Source organism: Passer domesticus, chromosome Z (assembly GCF_036417665.1).
Source record: "Passer domesticus isolate bPasDom1 chromosome Z, bPasDom1.hap1, whole genome shotgun sequence".
Classification (NCBI taxonomy): Eukaryota; Metazoa; Chordata; class Aves; order Passeriformes; family Passeridae; genus Passer; species Passer domesticus.
The window spans coordinates 80,500,163-80,520,981 of record NC_087512.1 but is presented as its reverse complement, the minus strand read 5'-3'; the positions used below and the strand labels follow the sequence as shown (position 1 = coordinate 80,520,981).

Sequence of the window (20,819 nt, the reverse complement as noted above, 5' to 3'; positions counted from 1 at the left end):
CAAAACAAATGAAGAAATTACTCAAAATAGTGTTAAGACGTCCACAGTGACATAAAATCATAGGTATTTAACAGGAAAGAAAAAACAGATCTGGAATAATGCTTACCCACAGGCATTGCTAAGGAAAACTTTGTTGAAACTGTGAGGAGTACCTGGAAAAACTCCTTGATTTATCTTTCTTTGTAAAACAGCTTGGGTGAAAAACATTGGGTTATAATTAGTCTGAAGCACTGTGAAACTCAAGGAACTCCAGTGAAATATAATTTCTATAGGGGGATAACTACAGGGCACTTACAGGATTATTAATCTTTAACTTACTGGTTGCAACACTCAAAGTAAGATTTTAAATTTTAAAACTTTGCTTCTGCAAGATTTCTCACAGATGGCATTGTCAGAGCAGCTAGACCTTATCCCAAAAAACCAGAGTATGGGAACACTCAAACCAGTGTTTCATCCCTTTGATTAAACAAGAAGGGAAATTTCAGTTTTGGTCCTGATCACAGGTTAATTAAAACTTCGTAATTTTCAGTAAGTGTTGAAATAGTGTTCATAAAAACATTAGATGCAATTTATCCTACCTCATGTTTTTTCACAAGTGAAGGCATTTGTTGGAAAAACACTATGTGTATGAATAATAATTGGATAAATTTCATTAATGGGAGGAAACTTGCTGTGTTTTTTTTTTTGTGTAAAAAAGCAAAATCTGGTATTGTATAACACTGTCTTTACCAGGCACATGCCACTGAAAGGCTCTAGGTGAGTGCATGAGGTTTTGAATGCAGTTTCTATTTATTTTTCTGCTATCCTGCAACTTCCAAACTGCACAGCTGCATTCCTACCTTGAGGGAAGGGAATCTGCTTTAAGCAGAACCCACAGTTTTAAAAATGCCAATGCAATCTGAGAAATAAGTTGTATTAAAACAATCTTGTAAGAGTGCAGAACTAATCTGTTACTTTCAAAACAGCAACATCTGGTCATATCTTACAGCAAAATCAATAGGAACTATAAATTATGGAGCATCTGAAGACCTAGCATTGCTTCCAAAGTTTTAAGATAGAAATTAATGTTAGATTGCACTTTATGCATGGATTTTTCTCTTAGTATAAATCATATCTGTAGTCAGCCCACGTGGCTGTGTTATAAATTCCACTTTTCTCCACTTGAACATTTTTCAGCTGATGTACCTGGGTAGCTTGGCCAGATCACAGTGTGGGGCTCTCACAAAAACAGCAGTGGTGTTCAAAGAGAGAGGCCATGTCTTTGGGAGGTCCTCTAAAAAATACATGTGCATTTAAAGTATTTCCCTAAAGGGAGAATGGCTGGGGGTTTTGTTCTTTCCTAAGTAAAAAAAAACCCCATCCTTTTCTAATGTTTCTGTTGCATGGCTGCAGTAGGTTTCTGCTGAAACACTTCCCATGAAAACTCCAAGACTGGCAGATCTCTCAAGAAATGGAGACTTGAAAGTTGGTATTTAGTAATTAGAATGCATGTTCCATGGGGGTGTGTGACTACTCTACATTTTTTTCCCCAAATTCCTCTTTTTTCTCTCTTTTGCAGCGTTATTTCTCATCCCAGTCCTCCTTCGTGCTCATTTTGCTGCTACATTCATGTTTAAAGCTCCCTTTTGCTTCTTTTTGTATTCAGTTCTAGTCTTAACTACTCTCCCTCTCTCACATTCTACTCTTGGCTTTGTTCTCTGTCCTTTCATTTATTATTCTCTCCTGTATCCTAATTACTTATATTGCTCCCAAGTTGTAGGTTAGCGTTGTAAACAGTGTTCAATCCTTCCTTGCCATCTTCCTCTCTTCATTCACTTTCCTCACCTTTTCTCTCTTGCTCCTCTGGAGGCCTTTCCTTCTTTTAACAAGCCACTATAAAGTGATTCCCCATTTATTTGATGTTTTAGCTCGCTGAGTTTGTACAACTCAGTGCCATTTCAAATATGTTAGGCTGCTCAGTGGCATTCTTCTCTGGTACACTGTCTCCTTTTTTCTTTAAATACTCCCCAGCTAATGGATTGCCAATTAATTAGAAATAGTTAATCTTCACAATAAAATAAACACGATGCGTTTGTGTCTCTCTGGGAGCTCCTAAACTAATTTTTATGACTGTGATGGTAACCATTCTCACTGCTTGGCAGCTTGTCAATGGAAATAAAAGTTCTCTGAGCAGACACCCCAGCCATCGTTTGGAGAATGTTTTCTTTGTGCACGATGCTTCTGCATCTGCTGCCTTTCTTTTCCCTTCTTTCACTGCTTGTTCCCAGCTCTTTAAAGGATGTCAGTTTTGGGGCATCATCCAGGTGACTGAGTTTTGCCAGCATAAAGACAGGAGAAAAATCTAACATTAAAAAAAAGAACTAAAAAAACACTGATTTTTTTTTTTTTCAACTCCTGATTGAATCATTCTGTTATCTGAAGCTTGACATGCCAGGTTAAGCGTGGAAGAAGGAAGGAAGGAAAGAAGGAAGGAAAATGCTATTGATGTCTTTAAATGCTACAGGAGGATTATATTTCCTGCTGACTCTGAGTTGAGGAGAAGGAGAAGAAAAAGGAGGGGGGAACAGAGAAAAGAGGATAGATCCCAACTGTGATATTTACCAAGTTATACATAAAATGAAACAGGTTGAAATGACTTTAGTAAAGGCAGCCCTCAAGAAATGGTTACCACAATGCAGATGTAAAGTAAATAATTCATACCTGCTGAAGTTGGGTCCTCTTCAATGGAGGCTGTGCAAAAAGGTGTCAGGAGTGGGGAGGGAGGCAGGGACAGGGAATGGGAAGAGGAAGGAAGGGAAAGACAAAGAGAGAAAGAGAAAAAAATACAAATGAAGAAATCCATGTAATGCTAATGCTTGTATTATTTACATTTTCTTAACATAAAAGCAATTAGATATAAATAAAAACTTTATTTTCATAAATCTCCACCCCTTCTGTTCCACTCAGCTTCTTCCCAGCCTGGTGGGAATTGCTGATTCTGAAACTGGGCAGTTAGGGGGCCAAAGTGGCAGTTTTGGGGTGGGTTGTGTGTGCATGTGTGTTTCTGTCAAGCACACAGCTACCACTGGGCTCCCCATTCCAGATGTTTATTTTTCTGGGAAAAGCAATAAAAATCCTGTCTTCACCCCTTGCTTTTGTTGACAGATATCCATTAAATTGCCTTAAGTTACCATCAAAAAGCACTGATGGCTCTGGACTATCTATTACCCTCACATTCAAAAGAAGGAAACAGACATATTCCCAGCAAAAGTGAACTTTAAAAGTACATCAGTGACCTAATTCTTTCTCTTCTTTTAGTCAGTGTGGTTTATATACACATGCATCACAAAAATGGTCTCTTCACAGCCTTGAAAAACTTTTTGGATGGCAGTAAAAGCTCAATTGAAGTGTTTCTCACTTGGATGCTGCAAAAAGGACCCAGAAGTGAGAGAGCTCTCTATAAATGTGATATAGAGGCTCTTTAGAGATATTAAACACACATATCCCTACTTTTGCTTTTTCTCTTTTAACAATTTCCTGCTGCCAGTTGAAATGGAAGCTCCTCCTGCTTTGATTTCTTGCAGAACCAGCTCAGACAACACTCCTGGCATTGTCCACCCTGACAGACCTTGCACATGGCATGGCCAAAAATTTCAGACATTTCCTCAAAGACCACCACCACACTTGGTAAATTTACTTTTTTTTTTCTTTTCTTTCTTTTGCTATCACCCCATGTTTTATGCAGGCAGAAACTAGGAGAGGAGCAGGGAGACCTTCCCTTTTTTTGGCAAAAAAAACCTGTCAACAGACACCAAGTGCAACTGAGAGAGGCCATAAACCTTGGTTAATTCAGCACAATATTCTGTATGCAAGTGTATGTGACAACCAGTGCTGAACACATCAGTTATTCCTAATTGCAGGGTAGCACGGTGTCCTTTTGGGGACTGTCAGATCTAATCGAGAGGAAATAATGAATTACTCTCTCAAGTAATTCAACCATCTTGTCTCTAACCACAGTCATCAGAGGTAAACAGGTGATTTTTATTTCTAAAGTTTGGCGTTTAGATAAACCCTGAAGAAGGCTACACAGAAAAAACATAACATTATGTCAGGCATAATTTAAAATGGCCTAAACATGGTACTTAGCAGAGCCTTGCCTTCTGTAGCTCCTTATTTAATGTTTGAATGTGTGGTTTGAAAATAGATTAATCCATTATGCACTGCATATATGTAAAGATCACATCAAGCTTTAACATCCTCTTTTACTACCTAAACTAGATTTAAAGAAAATGTGTTTGTGGTAGCAGAGGATTTCAAGGTAATGAAAAAAAAAAATTGAAAATACCATACCACTGCCTTTAACTTGAAGTAATCAGCTACATTATTAATTTAACAATATGAAAGCTGACTATAAACACACACAAAAACCCCCAAAAACCAAAGAAAGTAACCAACCATTAAAAAAAAAAAGACCAAAGAACTTCACTCCCCCAAACCCCACAAAAACAACAAAACAAGCCCCCAAAGCAGAATATTTGGAATATTTAAATCTTAGAACAGAATCTGAAGTAAATAAACAAACTACAAATTAAGTCAATAAAGTAGGTTGCAATTTCTCAGGGTACCATGGAAGAGACAACTTCAACACAGACAGAACAGAACATGAAAGCAGGAATTTTACAAATGCCCCAAATCCATATTAGCTTCCAGCTCTGCTGCTGCCTGAGTGAAAAATAATTCACAGTACTGGAGAGTCTGCTTTAAAACTGGTTAAACAAAATTGTCCAATTACACAAGGAATATTTATTCCAGTAACCGTTTCCTTCAGCCTGCTATTTGAATAATATTCTGAGACTTAATTACCAGGATGAATAGCAGCATTAGCAATTCAAAGCTGGATTCTGTTGCTACTCTCATGGTTGTTTCAGAGGGACCACTCTGCACTTAGGTACACATCTAAATAAAACAGGATAGCTGAATCTCAGCTGAATATATCACTCAGATGCCAAAATGGTATGCCAATAATGTTACTTTCCTTGTTTATTTAATTAATTTTGGCTGTTTGATTGCTGGTTTAAGCTCATCCAGGAATAGACTATGCTCTTTTCTTGTCTCAGTTAGAGTTAGTGAGAGCTGCTTTTGCAAAAAGACCTAATTCTACTTGTCAATAATGCATTTCTTAATCCTAGACAGAAATTAAAGATGAGTATTAAAAATGGAAATGAAAATGCAGTTCTGAACCTGTTCACAATTCAAACAGACTTCTAGAAAAAATTAAATTAACTTAATCTCTTGCTTTTTTGTGACAGGATATTTTTACCTCCCTTTAGGTTAATAAAACATGTTTAAAAAACCAGCCTTTAGTAAGATCTTGAGTACTCCAAGAATATATCTACTTTTGCTTTATCATACCAGCTCAAATGCAATATCAGCACTCTGCTTTCCACTTCTTAAGGAAATACACTAAATTACCACACCAAAAATTTCCTACATGACACCACCATTTTTTTTTTTCCCCGTCAGCAGTGATTTAAAACACTTAGTTATTTTAAAAATCTATTTATATAGTGACTCATCCCCAGGGTAATTATGTGTAATTTACTCTTTGCTTGTTTCAGAGGAGTGGAGAGGGAGTTCAGATGGAGTTGCCTTGCTCAGCTGGGCTGGTAGAGGCTGGTGACTCACTGCTGTGGGTGGTGGGTCCCTATCAGCCTGGTGTCCTCCTCCTGACTCCCCCAGTAATTTAACAAAAAAAAAAATAAATAAAGCCCCCAAAAAAGTCACAGACACCCCCAAGTCATGGTCTGATTGCAGCACTGCATGACCTTAAGCTGTAAATTACTCTACAGCTTTAAAGCATTTTCCACAATGCATTTTCCTTTTAATGCATCATTGACAAAATATAAGATATATGGAAGGAGAGAGGTTGGATTTTATCTTCTTCAGAAAAAAATCTGATGTTCACTTGGGAAAGCTTAATTCTGTTTTTCTTAGAGGTGAATAATGCTGCATGATATAAGTGGGATAAAAAAAACAACCAAGAAGACAAGGGCAGGTTTGGATAGCCTATACCAGGTGACATGTCATCCAACATTAGCTTAAGAGAAATAATGCAGAAAGGCAATGCTTGGATAGTATCTGAATATCTCTGCCAGACTCCTGATTATTTCTGTTACAATGGCAGAAACATTGACAGGTCTGGGGGAAAAAAAAAAATCTGAATTTTGAAGCACAAGTATCTTGGTTTAGGGAGATTCAGTGTAACAGCCTGCTATGCTATGTCGTATGTTATGACACATTACACTAGATTTGCATTATATTAAAGCTTGTGTTAAGTTTATACTAATGTGAAGGGCTTTTTAACATTCAAATAAAATGTTAGGCTCATATACAAAAGGAATAAACTTAGAAATATATGGCATTATCCCTATGGAAAATCTGCACAAGACACAAAATTATCCAAAGGAACAGTAAGCTCCAAGAGAAAAATAACATTTTCCTGAATGCAGCATCAAAAATAAATTATAGTCTGCTCAGCATCAAACCTCAGGGGTCTCAGAGGACCTGCGAGCAAGGAAGACTGACTGACTTCCCAAAATCTCAGCTGTAGTCATTAGGAATGTGATTTTAATGCTACAGATGTTCCACTGAAAAGATGTGCCCGAGAATCCTGTCTCTCCCTTCTCTCCACATCTGACAGAATTCAGCATCCACAGGCCCTTGGAGCAGCACTTGCTTCCTTCCTGCTTCTGCTGGCCAAGCTGGTTTTGCACTCATTCATGAGAAAAAAGGAAAAAAAACCCCAAAAATAACAAACCCCTGAAAAACCGCAAGAAACACCCCAAAGAAACGGATAAAAAAGGCACAGCAGAACACACAGAAATGCACAAAAACAAAGCCAGAAGGAGCACACCAGGCCCCTCACCAGTGCATGGCAGAGATAACTCTCCATGAACTAATGAAACTCTGCTCGGGTGACAGATGTTCGATGGAAAACAAATATATTAATTAAGAAACCCCAAAAATGGCCCCTGGCACTTAGTAGAGAAGATGTATCACTTCCCACAGGTTTACATCGATTTAAGCACTTAAAATCTATGAAAAAACTTACTCTTTCCTCATTGTTTTATTTCAAGAAAAATAAATTCTAATAAACAAGTGGGTCTGAGCAAAATACCGTGTATTATTAAAATCCGGAGTACGAGTGTCTCAAAAAGACAGCCCTAGAAATGCCAATAAAGGCATCTAATCCATTCCTAATGTTCTTCCTTTTTTACCAATCATCAGGGCCATCAGTGCTGAATGAGAATATGTTTAAATACCAAATAAAAATTTAATGTAGGTGAAATACTACATTTTGTAAAAGACAAGATTAGATAATGGTTTTTTTCAGGAGCCTTTACATTTATACCTCTCTAGAACAAGGCAGGAGCTCCCTGGTATTTGTCAGGATGATCTTTCTTATAGAAAACAGTGTAAAGAAATTAAGTTTTAAAGCACTTCTTGAGTTCTTAGTCAGCTCCACTCCTTGCCAAGGATCCCAGCTCTGCCAAAGGCACAACAGCACTGAAAATTGTAATTCTGAAACCAGGAGTAGTCTGGCGTGGCTTGAAATATCACAGAATTTTACACACACACTCACGATGCCATATGCAGATTTGAGAATATGTGAACCTTCCAAAAGAGCAGAAAATGTAATGAGAAGGTGCCCCTGACACTTTGGTGTCCAAAGAAATAAGTGAACTCAAAAAGGTAAAAGGGGATAAAGCTGCAAATCAAAGTGCAAAAGTCTTTGCTTTTTTAAGTGTCAAAGAGCACTCTCCAGCAACCAAATGTATAATCTTAAAATGAAATGCTGAAAAAAGGCTGTAAAATACAGTTATAGAAGTAGGTACCTCCTAGCATCTGTTATTGTGGATGCAAAAATCCTACCTGGGAAATACCCACAGTCACAGAGAGAAAGCTTTGCCTTTCAAGCCAAACAATTTCATCTTTTCATATTTCAGTCACTTGCCTGAAGCTGTTTCACTTGGTTGTTTTGTGTGTTTTAAGGGAAATTTTACTACCTGTTCTTATGTGAATGCAGAATTTTAAAATAACATCACAAACCACACTGCAAAGCCATCATGGTGATAATACTTTTCTATTTTATGGCTATTCTCCCACCTGGGGGAGAAAACAAAAAATGCAATAAAAGCCCACTCAGATGTTCACTGAATCTTTGCTGGCTCTGGGCTGGTACAGGAGGCTGGATTAGGTCTCTCTGTGTGGTATTTTATCTGTACCATACCACCTGAAATTGTTCAATATACAACATCCAGCAGCATGAAAAAGGATTCAAAAAAAGCTATAAAAAATGCCCCAAACAGATGAGAAAATAGCAGTTAAGATAAATAAACGTCAACTCTATTCAGTCCTGTAATATCATTCACTAATCTTAATAAATGAGCTTTTTGTCACAGTATTTGCTATTTTTAACCCCAAAAATAAATTCAACCAGCTGGCTTGCTGCCAGGCAATTGCACCCAGACTGTCCACTCTGCCCTGTGGAAACACATACTGGGATGTTAAACAAGTACACAGGAAATCCCAGAGACTTTCAAACCCTAAAAATTTCAGGATAAATATGAATCCTGAAATTTTCAGTGCTTTCCCAAATACTTTGTGAGTTTTGGCAAATTACTTAATGTGCCAGTAGCAAAGACTGTGCTGCCATCCTTTCTGGGCAATGAAGGTGTATAAACCAGCAACTTCATCATAAAAGCATTAAGACTGGGCAACACCTCTTAAAACACTGAGCCACCAATATTAAAAGTCTTTTGTTTGAAATTAGACAAAAAGGACTCAATGGCCACAGAAAATACATCATAAATGAATAAAACTGCACAGGACCAGGGGCATACAGTTCTTGGGGGAAATAACTGGCTTCATTACAGGCCCTAAAAAAAATTAACAGCTTTTTATATATATATATATATATATATATTTATTTATTCACAATATAAGTGTATAGTACCCTGTCCAGCCTGACTGGGGGCTGGCGTGCTACTTTAATAACACAACACGACCTCCATCACAGGAAACCTGAACTGTAAATTGAATAAGGTGCCAAGAGGAGAATTCAAAGGAGCAGATGGCAGATAAAATAAGAGATGTGGTGTTGGAGGGGGTCCCATGCAGGGAGACACGTCAATTTGGTTCAGTGTGTGGTTTTTAATCTTTTTTTCTGTAAATTCGGGAAAGAACTTCATTTCACAGAAATCCATTTTAAAGAATTTAATTTCAAAGAAAATGCTCCACCATAAAGCTGCCCAGCATGAGCACAGGTGTGGGAGAAGAATCAAGTCATGGTGCTAGAAAGGCAAAAAGGATATTCTTGAATAATTAAAACACTACTTTCATTGTTCAGGTAGAGTTTAGAGACTGGAACCTACTGCTTTAGGAATAATAGACACACAAGTACTCTCTTCTATCTTTTCTGGTTGGGCAGAAGGAAAAGAAGATTCTATAAACTTTATAGCCAATATTGGGTTTATATTCAACTTCAGTACAACCAGAATAAATGCCTATCTGATTCCATTATTGTTTAGCTTTGAAAAATGTACATTGAAAAATATGTGTAGGTAGACTGGCAAAACAATGTCAGTAATACCCAGTTTCTATAAAACACTGCCCTAATCTAGATCTCAAAAATTTATCACCACAGATCTGGGGTTAAAAACAGTAATAATAAGCCATGTATCAATTTGTCAAAGGGTATCTGCAGAGGCCATGCTGAAGCCAGAGCTCTTGAAAAATAATACATTGTTCTGCCTTGAAATGTGACTGGTAAGGAAGTTTACTTTAAAACTTGGCCAATTTGAACAAATTTCTGTTTCCTACACTGGTTTTACTGAACACACAAACTTCTTTACTCACACCTGTACTTCAACAAACAGGAATGCCCAATGAGAAACATGCTCAAGTGTAAAAGAAGGTGATTTTCTTCTCTCTTTCTCACAGGAGCATGGCTTTACAAAGTGAAAACTAGGCAAAAGGACTGTGATAGGAAATAGAAGAAATACACCTGGTGTGAGGTTCCTTTATTCTTCTCAGAAATGCTGCATTTTTCTTCTTAATTTTTCATCTGTGTCATTCTTAACTTTCACAGAAAATAACTAGAAATTGAGGCCTTTTCTCACGAACAAGGGAAGACCATTTGGACTGATTTTTCTCTTATCTTGGTGAATAAAACAGTTGACTGGAAGCCAACACTTTTCCAGCCTGTCTGAATTCACCCCTGAAAGAAACATTTTCACAGCAGCCATCAGTGAGCACTCTGGTGCTCCTCCATGCCCTTCACTTTTCATTAGTGTAGGAGTCAGGCCTATTGATTTTGAGCTCTTCCCTCCTTTTTTTTTTTTTTTTTTTTTAAAGATGTTTTTATTTCATCCTGAGCGTATGGATTTTTCCGTGTCTCACCCACTTCCCCGTACATTTCTCAGAGCACATTTATTCGTTTTCAGTGCAGGGTTTTGGGTTTCCAAGGGATGCTTAGCACCCTTTCTTGTGGCTGCAATTCAAAATCGTTCCCAACCAGCGCCTCCCACTCGGAGGAAAAAAAGAGCTGCCAGGCTCTGGAGTGCTGTGCTAAAATTCTGCCCTTCGTTTTGGATATTCCCCTCTTCTGTTCTGCAAACAGATGGTAAGACCTCTCCCTGCTGGAAGGAAATAATCCAGCTGATGTTGGATGGAGTCTAGAAGTCTTCGACACATTCCCGTCTCACCACATGCATCACAAAAAACAAGGAGTACTATTATAATCTGTTCTCCTTGGCACTGGAAATGCTGGAAATGCTTTTAACTTGGGCCGTTTCAGGTCAGAACAATGAAAATCAATACTTTTTGTCCTTGTTCTTGGGTTCAAGTAAGGCCTTGTGCTCGTCAAAAAAAAAAAAAAAAAAAAAAAAGGCGTAAAGAAATGGGGCGGGGTTAGATGGGATATTGGGAAATAATTCCTGGCTGGGAGGGTGGGCAGGCCCTGGCACAGGGTGCCCAGAGCAGCTGGGGCTGCCCCTGGATCCCTGGCAGTGCCCAAGGCCAGGCTGGACACTGGGGCTGGAGCAGCCTGGCACAGGGGAAGGTGTCCCTGACATGGCTGGGGTGGAATTGATTGGGCTTTAAGGTCCCTTCCAATTCAAACCATCCTGAGATTTTATGGTTATTGAAATACGCTAAATTTAAAGAATCTATTTCTTTTCTTCTTCCGTAGTCTTTGTCTCAAGTGTTCAGGGTAAATACATTAAGTGTGTCATCCTGGAGATCTGGAAAAATGACCAGCAGATGCTCCACATGTTAAAGAAAGCCTGTGATTGATTTTCATTACTGTTAAATACACTAACAAAAAATAAATTACCAGCTTGTCTTCTCCATCAACTGCTCAGTTCAGGACAAAACCTGAAAAATAATCTTTTGTTGTTGGTTTTCTGGTTTTTTTTACACCTATATATTTTAAAAAGTATACATTAAGTAGAAGTGGAAAACTTTTTATTTGGGTCAACAAAAAAAATTTCCATACTTGCATCAAATCAACTCAACTTCAATCTTTTCAAGAGAAAAAAGAAAAACTCAACCATTTTAGAGCACTCTTAAAAAGTTAAAAATTAAGCATCAATAAACACTGTCTAAAAAAATTAAAATGAAAGTAATACATTTTCATATATATATTCCTTTTTTTTTAGGTTGGACTTCTTTTCTGTTAGTTTTCAGGTCAAAGATATGTGTTTGTTTTCAAAGTTAAAAATTCCTTCTGAATTTAACACGCACTCATGAATAATTTGCATGGCCCCCGTGGCACTTTCCAGTTAATATTCATGCAAGGAAAAGTTCAGGTTCAGAACTGGGTGATCCAAATGCTAACAGATGCAGTTTCACTGCATTGTCAATTGCTCAACTTTATACAGCATTATTAATGTTAACATTAAATACTGACTTAACTAAGTCAGTGGAGTTGCTGAAATCTAACAAGGGCTTAAATTAAAGACAAAATGCAAAAGACAGAAATTAATCCCCAACACTAACATTTCCCCCACCAAAACCTTTTTTCACCGGGGATTTCATGATGATTTCACCAAACATAAAATATTCCTCTTAATGAAATCCACTGCAATATTAAAATTTACCTTAAACCACCTATTTTAAAGTCTGTTTTAATTACTGTATACAGCATTCTTCAAGCTCTTTCTACATCAAAGATTGTTGTGACTAAGTTGAAGGTACATTGAAGAAATCAGACATAAAAAATATCAGTCATGAAATATTCATCCGTTGAGCAAATTGCTGCACTTCATAAATATTCCATGTTTTAACCTAGTGAATTTTATCCATGACTCTGCATTAAAAAGACACAATGACACACTATAGATTTTAAAATACACACAAAAAACATACATACAAACTTACATGCCCTACTATATGTAAGCTGACAGAGAAAAGTGTGTACTAAACCTAAACAGCCAATATTTGGCTGGATTTTTTCCACCTATCTGTCTTCTTCCTGATTCTCTGTAACACACAAAGCTCTTTAGGTGAGTTGCATTTTATAAGTATAAAAGTGACTGACTGAATTTATTGTCTCCTGCTGACCTGGAATAAATCAATGAAATACACATTTTTATTACTTTTCACTAGCTGTGCTTCTTCTTCTGTACTACCTTGCAGCTTGAGAATTATCCTAATGCCCCCTCACACTACTTTATAATGTAGATATCCACTGAAAACACCAGAGTTTAGTCTAGCCAGGACCACATCCCAGCTTACAACTCCAGGATAATTAATTCCTCTGCAATTAGGTCAGTCTTTCCCAGTAGAAAGTGTAAATTTTGCTGCCATTTTTCCATCACTAATGCAAACCTCAGTGACTGAAAGGTTTAGTGAGGTTGTTTCCAGCTGTTTCCCAAAATATTTTCAATCTCCACTCCACATGCAGCCCCAAAATTCTGGGGGAGGCGAGTAGTTGCTGGAATTTCTACATAAAGGTCATCAATCAGGTCTCAAGAGAAGGGTTTTTCCCTTCCCTGGTTAGTTTTCTGTTTGTTTCCTTTATTGGTTTGGTTGTTTTTTGTTTTGATTTGGGGTCTTTTGTTCGGGTTTTTCATTTTGTTTTTGTTGTGTTTTTTGGTGGTGGTGAGTTTTTGTTGAGGTTTTTTTGGTTGTTGGTTGAGGTGTTTGGTTGGTTGGGTTGGGTTTTGGGTGTTGTTTTTTGGTGGGTTGGTTGGATTTTGTTTGTTTGTGGGGTTTTTGTTAGGTTTTTGTTTGGTTTTTTGTTTGTTTCTTTGGGGGGTTTGTTTGTTTTTGGGGGTTTTGTTTGTGGTTTGTTTTTGTGGGGTTTTTTTGTCTTTTTTTTTTTTTAATTGGATTTTTTTTGGGTTTATTTGGTTTGGTTGTTGCTTTTTTTTTTTTTAATACTTCCAGGAAGAAGTTTCTGTTCTCCCTAAGGGACAGGACAGCTGAATTTTATGAACTTTCTTTTTCTTCTTCAGTCTTATATCTAATTTACCAAGCAACTTAAGCCCTGACAGCAAATTGGATGACTTGGTAAAAACTAAGAAATAGCAGATGCTCTTTTTTTTCAAAGAACATTAAGGAGGAAAGATGTTAATGGTTGTATCCATGTTATCCATAAAAACTGAACCAGTAAACTTAAGGAAAAAAAGTGTTTTCTGTCCATATTCCTTCTTCTTCAGATTCAAAAGTCCTCGGGCCTTTCTTAGACACCTTGAAGCCTTTAAAGGATATTTCTGATCAATTTTCTTGCTCTCCACTGCATAGTGGCATGGGGGATGCTGCTTCTTCCTTAATAAAAATTTGAATTATTGACCAAAAAATATCCTTGTGATCAAAATCTTGAAAATCAGTTAGAATTTCTTACTTCTGCAATAAAGTTATACTTAGAAGTTGCCACGATCTTATACTTTGTTTTCATGAGTTGTTTTTCTCTCTTTTTTTTTTTTCTAGTAAGAACACCATCACCACAGTGACAGTTGTACCTGGTGTTATGATACCTCAAGGATTCATCTGGACCCACAGCAAGCCCAAGTTTAAGAACACCTTCTAAAGTGTGTTGAGAATGCTCATCAGTACTGAAAAATTACAATTTCTCATCCAGTTTTATATTTAATTACAGCCACTGATAATATTTGGGTTTGAATAATATCTGCAATAACCACTTGCCTACATGATAGTGGTTCTGCTGAGTGTCTGCAGGTCAGATCAATACCTTTTCCTGCTTAATGCCTTTTTTGTCAGCAGTTTGTGTTGTAAATATAGTTTTTATATTGTAAATATTTCATATTTGCCCACTGATCAAATAATTGCCAGCATCACAAAATCATTTAGGTTGGAAAAGACTGAAGATCATAGAGACCAATCTGTGATGTAGCCAAACCTCCTCACTTCCCTGGTCTTTCTGGCCACACAATTTTTGATACAAATCCTGCTGCTGTTTTATATACCATCCTTTTTCCATCATCTCACCCACTCTTTCTCAATAATAAGAATAAATATTGCAGTCAATGAGATTTCTGAATATTGACATATAAGATTAGTTTGGTACCTCCTATAAGGATATTTAAACAGATTTGGGCTAAGGTTTCTGGTTCTTGTGTCTACATTTCAATAAAGGTTTGAAAATATCAAAGAAAAAGAAAATTAACAGAAACGTTACCAGAACAAGAAACAGTAGAAATAATCAGTGGTAAGGGTTAGGGTGTTCTGTTACTTGGTTGTTGAAAACATAAATAGAGAGGCACCTGAGCACCATTTATATATAAAAAATAAATCCAGTGCTGAAAAGCTGGTTTTGTTTGTTATTTGTTTAATTGCTGATGCTCACCTCAAAATGAGAGGAGATACTTCTAGATGAAGTTGCAGCTGCAGATTGTACCACAGTGGCACTCAGATAAAGGAACAGGGAAGAAAAAAAATCCCTGAAAAATTCATAATCTAAACAATGCCATTTTCCAGCTTCTTCTAGAGCAGAGACTGCCAGCTAGATCAGATGGGCTTCTCTCACCTTATCCAAATCCCTTCTCTAAATCCCCTCCTCTTCCTGTATTTAGCCTGTTTGTGAGATTCCTGGGGAAGGCAAAGCTTGGGGGTGGCTCTCAGGACAGCAGGCAGCAATATTTGGGTGTGAGGGCACGCTGAGATTCACAGAGGTCATCCTGCATGTCCTTGTGGTGGCTTGTTCTGCTCCTAATGTTGATGAATCCTCACAGACAGCCACAAATCTAACTGTATCTAAGTTATAAGTGGTGAATAATGGGCCCTGAACGCCTGTAAAAAATGATAAAGGGCAAGCAGAGTATTTTTTACATTTTTTGTTTGTTCTAGTCCCTGTGAATGCATGGCACCTGTGTCCTCAGCTCCTCTGCCAAAGGGTTTGGTAACCCTTCCCTGGTCTGAAAGGATATTTCCTCTCCTCCCAAACAGTGGAAATGTGTGGTCCTGCAGCTGATATAATCCTACAGATCCCGTTAAACTGCCAAAAAAACTCAATTTCCCTGACGTTTCCCTTGAACTCTGCAGTCACTTCCCTCTCGCTGTCTTGTGATGCTGCTCAGCTGCTTTGCTAGGCTGCTTTGAGTCCTTTTAATCAGTCTCCCTTCATCACTTTGCTGTCACCAGGCAGGCCATCACTGCTATGTTTCACTGTACTGCACTCTGGTTTGCTATTAATCGCATCCTCTTTGCTGCCCCAGTTCTCACCAGACAGGGTGTTGCCACTGTGATTTTGGTACCACATACTGGCTAACAATGTGAAAAAAAAGTATTTTGTTATGTTTATGTTGCTAAATTGTCTGTCTCCTATCCAAATATGGCTGTGAAGGCTGCAAAAATGCAAATAAACTAGATTTATAGTGTCACCCACAAGTCCTGTCTCCTCTCCTACTCAACCTGTAGAGTTCTCAGGCTCCAAGCAGAACTGTCACACCAAGCCAAGTTACTTCAGCACAGAAAATCTAGATTTTTAGGGCTGCCAAGTCAAAGCAGAACAGAGCAGCTACTATGGACCATTTTTGAATGAACAGAGCTCATGAGAAGTGTAGATGCAACACTCCCTCTTACAGAGTATGAAATTAACTTCAGTGGCAAATGAAATTATATAAAAGAAGCCACTGAACTCAATGCTCATTAGCCAGGTTATGGTATTTTTAATATAAATTTTTCTTAAACAAGGGTCAAGTATTTCTCCTAAAGTATTGCCACCCATTTGATTTCAGCCAGACCAGACAAAACCTGTATAATTTAATTCTTTCTGTATTTTACTGTAAGATGCATGAAAGAAATGCTTGGCACATCCCAGTTCTAATCAATATCAAGATTCACAGCCTGCTACTTTAATATTTACTTTCCTTATTTTAGTAAACTTTTTGTTTCATGGTCTTTGGGCATTCATTTATTCAGCTGCAATGCTCGAAACACATTTAATCTATTTCACTTTGAGTTACTGATTCTTTTAAACTGCTCAGGTTTCCTCCCACCTGGGAGGATGGCACAAGTGTTGCAGAAGCATCCACCACCTTGCATTCAGCTTGATATATTTATTTATTTTGTTCATGCTACGCTGGTCAGGATCTGTTGGTTTAATATGAGTAAAACTGATCCCAAAGTCGCCACCACTGAGGACAAAGTTAATCCACTGCTCACTTTTGTTGCTGACTTAGGCTAATGTATTGTTCAGCTACAAGCTAATGACTACTGCAGATGTTTCTTATTTCATGCCAGGAAAAGCAGAAGCTGAAATTAAATATTTTCTTTTTATGACTGTCGTCGTTCCCCTTATAAATTACAGCCCATTCAGTCATATTTTTGAATAAATCAAATGACACTGACAACGCAGTTTTCCTATCTGCAAAAATTAATCTTTAAGGACCAAATTCTGGCCTCATTAGACTGTTCATAATGAATAATATAACTGATGATTAAAAAGTTGACCTGCCTCAGAAGGAGAAGAAAGTAATAGGAATTTTTAATCAAGACATGCTTCTCTCTCTCAATTGCAGCAAGATTACATTTGTACTTGAATATGTTGGCATACATCTGTCTTCATGTTATTTCACACCCTTTCAGCCCTCATCTTAGTTAACACATGGAGAAAACCAAGACAGCTTCAAGAAGTGATTTTTTGTTTGATTTAATGTCAATTCAAATTGAGTTTGACAGAACTGGATACTTAATATGAACTGGGTGCTTTATATTTCTAGAAAATGGTAACACAATACACTGAGATTTAGCTCTTAAAAATATTTTTTTCTTACTGGTTTCTCAGGGTTTTATGTCTTTATCCACAACCAGAGTTCTGTTGCAAGCCTTGATGTCCTGACTGCCTGTGCAAATGAAGATCTTGTGCTAACACAGGGCTGCAAAAACCTCTCAGAGCCTTTTCTCAGGTGTATCTAAGTAGTTAAGACTCTTTAGTAATGATGAAAACTCCACCTTGCCAGAGTAGCAATGTTTTTAGTTTGCATTGCCCCAACAGTAGAAAGCTGGTTAATGTAGGAGAAAAACACCTGCCATAAGAACATGGTTTTGATGTGCAGAACTAAACTCAAAAACATGGTTTGGAAAATCTGAAAGTGGCGTGGCAGTGTTTCATGATGTCTTTTAATCACCATTAGTACTTAGACAAATATATTCTGCTGAGTCCCCTAAGACTCACTGTAGGTTCTCACTGATAATATATTTTTCATCTTTATTAAATGCAAGTTGTTGGAACTGAGCTTTTCACCCTTTCTAAAGCTCTAGTCACTGCAACTGCTGAATAAATTAGGAAACAAGAAATGTTTTTTAATGACAATATGGATAACATAATAATATGTTAGTATTGTGTTGGAGAAGAAATGGACATAAAATACCTCAGTTCTTCAGCTCATTTCTAATAACATGCTACCTTTTCTTCAGGTGCATTCATTCTTTTCACCTCCCCATTGATGTCTTTTGTGACAACACGTCTGTCAGTCTGGGGACTAACATACTATTTTTTCTTCTTGCCTTTTTGTTGTTGGTTTGTTTTTATAATGGATAGTAAATGTTCATTCATAACGAATTCACTTAACTTTAAATGTGCATTTGAAGCAGAAGTTGCTTCCAGTCCATGTTGAAAATGAGATACAGGCATCATCAACAAATGAGAAATTTTATTTCTGCCCTGTTTCTGTCTGCATTGTGAAACGCTTCAGACTCCATGAAAACTCCTTTGTATGTTTAGAAGGAAAAGTAACCTTTCCTTCCTTTTCCTTCCAAGTAAGTTGCCACAGCAGCAGTGGTTCTTTCCTCTCTAGCTTTCCCTACACCTGCATTTAGAAGGACCAGTTAAGCAAACAGAGTCAGCAGAAGCCAAATAATTATTACTGCTCAAAGCCACGAGGAGCTACAAAAAATACTGGCTGGGATTTAGAGAAAAGACTGGAATTTACAGATATCATGGACTTCCCCTTTGAAACTCTGAATTCACATGCACATCACTCCCAACCCTGTCTTCCAGAGTGTAGGATCCTGCACAGGATAAATATCTGCAAGCCCTGGAACTTCCTTCTGTGATCTTTTTTGCTGGAGACAAGAAGCAAAAAATTGCATTACCCATAGGACACACCTTTCTGCAATAACCTATGTTTGTGTGGATACAAAGGGAAAGAGCCAGGAAGAATTGTCTTTGAATGGAAATGCAATATGTGAAGCATCTCCATGAGGATTTGAAGTCTGAGCTTTTGTATCCTGCTGTCTATGCAGAAGATGTTTGTATGGCAAAACTGAATATTCTAGGATATTTTGATCACTCCTGTCAGCCTGTTAGCAGGTAATTGTAGGACATCATTAAGGCTGGGATAATTTGGATTATTCAGCCTGGAGAGGAGGATTTGGGGTGACCTCACTGTGGCCTTGCAGGGCCTGAAGAAACCAAGAAGAAAAACGGAGAGAGAAAATTGACAAGGGCTGGGGGGACAGGACACAGGGAATGGCTTCAAACTGACAGAGAGTAGGTTTGGGAATAGGTTCAGAGTACTATGGATGTGGGCAGGCAAACAAAGCAGATTGTATATGCATGTCTCATACCCACCCATTTGAAAAAAAATAAAATTAAAACCTTGCATGCATTCATGCAGGTTGGAATTTGATATCTGTCAGAAGCATAGATCAGAAGAGTGGAATTACACATATTTGCAACAATTATGCATGAAGTGACACATAAACTGAAGAGAATCATAAATACTGAGGAAGCTGAAGTGTGATTTTGTCAAATCGTAAAGCTCTTGAATTCTACCTAACTCTTTTCCTAATTTCAGGGACAAAAAATCAAGGCCATGTCCAAGTCACCCTTTTGAATTTTCCAGAATTCATAATTCCCTGATTTAGAGTGTTGCCATTCCAGTGCATGTTTGAAAGTGAAGATGGTATTGATAACTTGAGAGTTTGTACCTCAAATTAGCATTCTAATATTACAGATATAGCCATGGGGGAGCAGCTGAAACATTAATTTCAATCTCATTGATTAATTTCTTCTAACAGAGGAAATAATATATTGACTCTCCTAACTCATGGAGCAATGTCAGTTTCTCAAGCAGGTGATCAGCTCAAGTAATGCACATGAAATACAAGCTCTGCAACCATAATTCATCGTGAAACCTCATGCCTTAATAATTCTGGTCATTAATATAACATAAATATAAATTAATTACTATTAATCATCATTTTATAGCATCATCAAGTAGGAGAAAGCTGTACACCTGTGATACAACCTGAAAAAAACCACCCTCAAAATCAGTGTCTCTAATTTGAATTATTCATATGCTTCAAACAGTCAGGATTTCACTCAAGTCCTCATTATCCTCATTAATGCACCAAAAGATGAGCACGTGGCATGTAGTGTCTTCTCACCCCAAAAGAACCATCCCAGATAATTTACTGGGTAAATGAAGGAGGAAAAGTGTGGGTATTTCAACCTTGTTATTAACACCTGAGAAGAACAGGTACAGCACAGGCACATCTGGCTAAACAGCAATAAATCCAGACAAAAATTAAAGCCCCAAAATGGGGGAGGAAAGGTGAACACCCCACTGGCATTTTTCTTCCTGTTATTTTGACTGATAATTTTCGTAGTTATTTTTAACTGTATTTTATTATGTTATCTTGTATATAATTTCCCTGTTTTCTTGATTCCTTGCAACAAAATATGAATTAATTCTGTAGCCTAACAGGAAAAAAAAAAATCAGCCATAGACTTCTTATGGAGTTCCTGTAATTATATTTATATTTGGGGGAAAAAATAAAGAAAAAAGAAACAACAACAAACCAATCAAGAACAAAAGCATTTAGCTATTCCCCTTAAAGAAATGTAATTTTGGAGTAAATTAATCCCTTGTTGAAAAAAGTTAAAAGGTCTCATCTGATCCATATTAGCATAATTCTTCTACATTTTTCTAAAGAGGTTTTAGAAGAGCAGAAATATCATTCCACAGTATTTTAAGTGCTTAAGTGAATTTTTCATCTGGATGATGAACACCAAAGACCCTTAAGTAAGTGACTTAACTGATATTTTAAATCAGAAAAAGGAATAAGCTTAGAAAGCAATCAGATCACAGAGAGTTGCCCAGTGAAAAGAAATTTCTGAGCTACTAAATAACAACTTTTCCCAGTTATAAGCATTAAATTTTTTAGGAGAAATATTTGTGTACTCTTATTCTTCTGCTTCTGAACCAAATAATTTTTTTTTTATTATGGGAGAAAAGCAAAAGGATTCCTGAGCTATTTCATCTATATTTTTAGTAGCTGAGATGTATTTCCTTAATTCATTACTTAAA

At 37.3% G+C, this 20,819-nt stretch overlaps 1 protein-coding gene across 1 annotated transcript in view; it reads right to left on the bottom strand.

Annotated features, from left to right (window-relative positions):
- Nucleotides 1-20,819, bottom strand: part of EDIL3 (EGF like repeats and discoidin domains 3) — a 233,797-nt gene that overhangs the window by 138,717 nt on the left and 74,261 nt on the right. Inside the window, exon 3 of the mRNA XM_064404372.1 lies at nt 2,701-2,730. Within this exon, the coding sequence (XP_064260442.1) occupies nt 2,701-2,730 (30 nt within the window). The remainder of the gene's footprint in view (nt 1-2,700; nt 2,731-20,819) is intronic.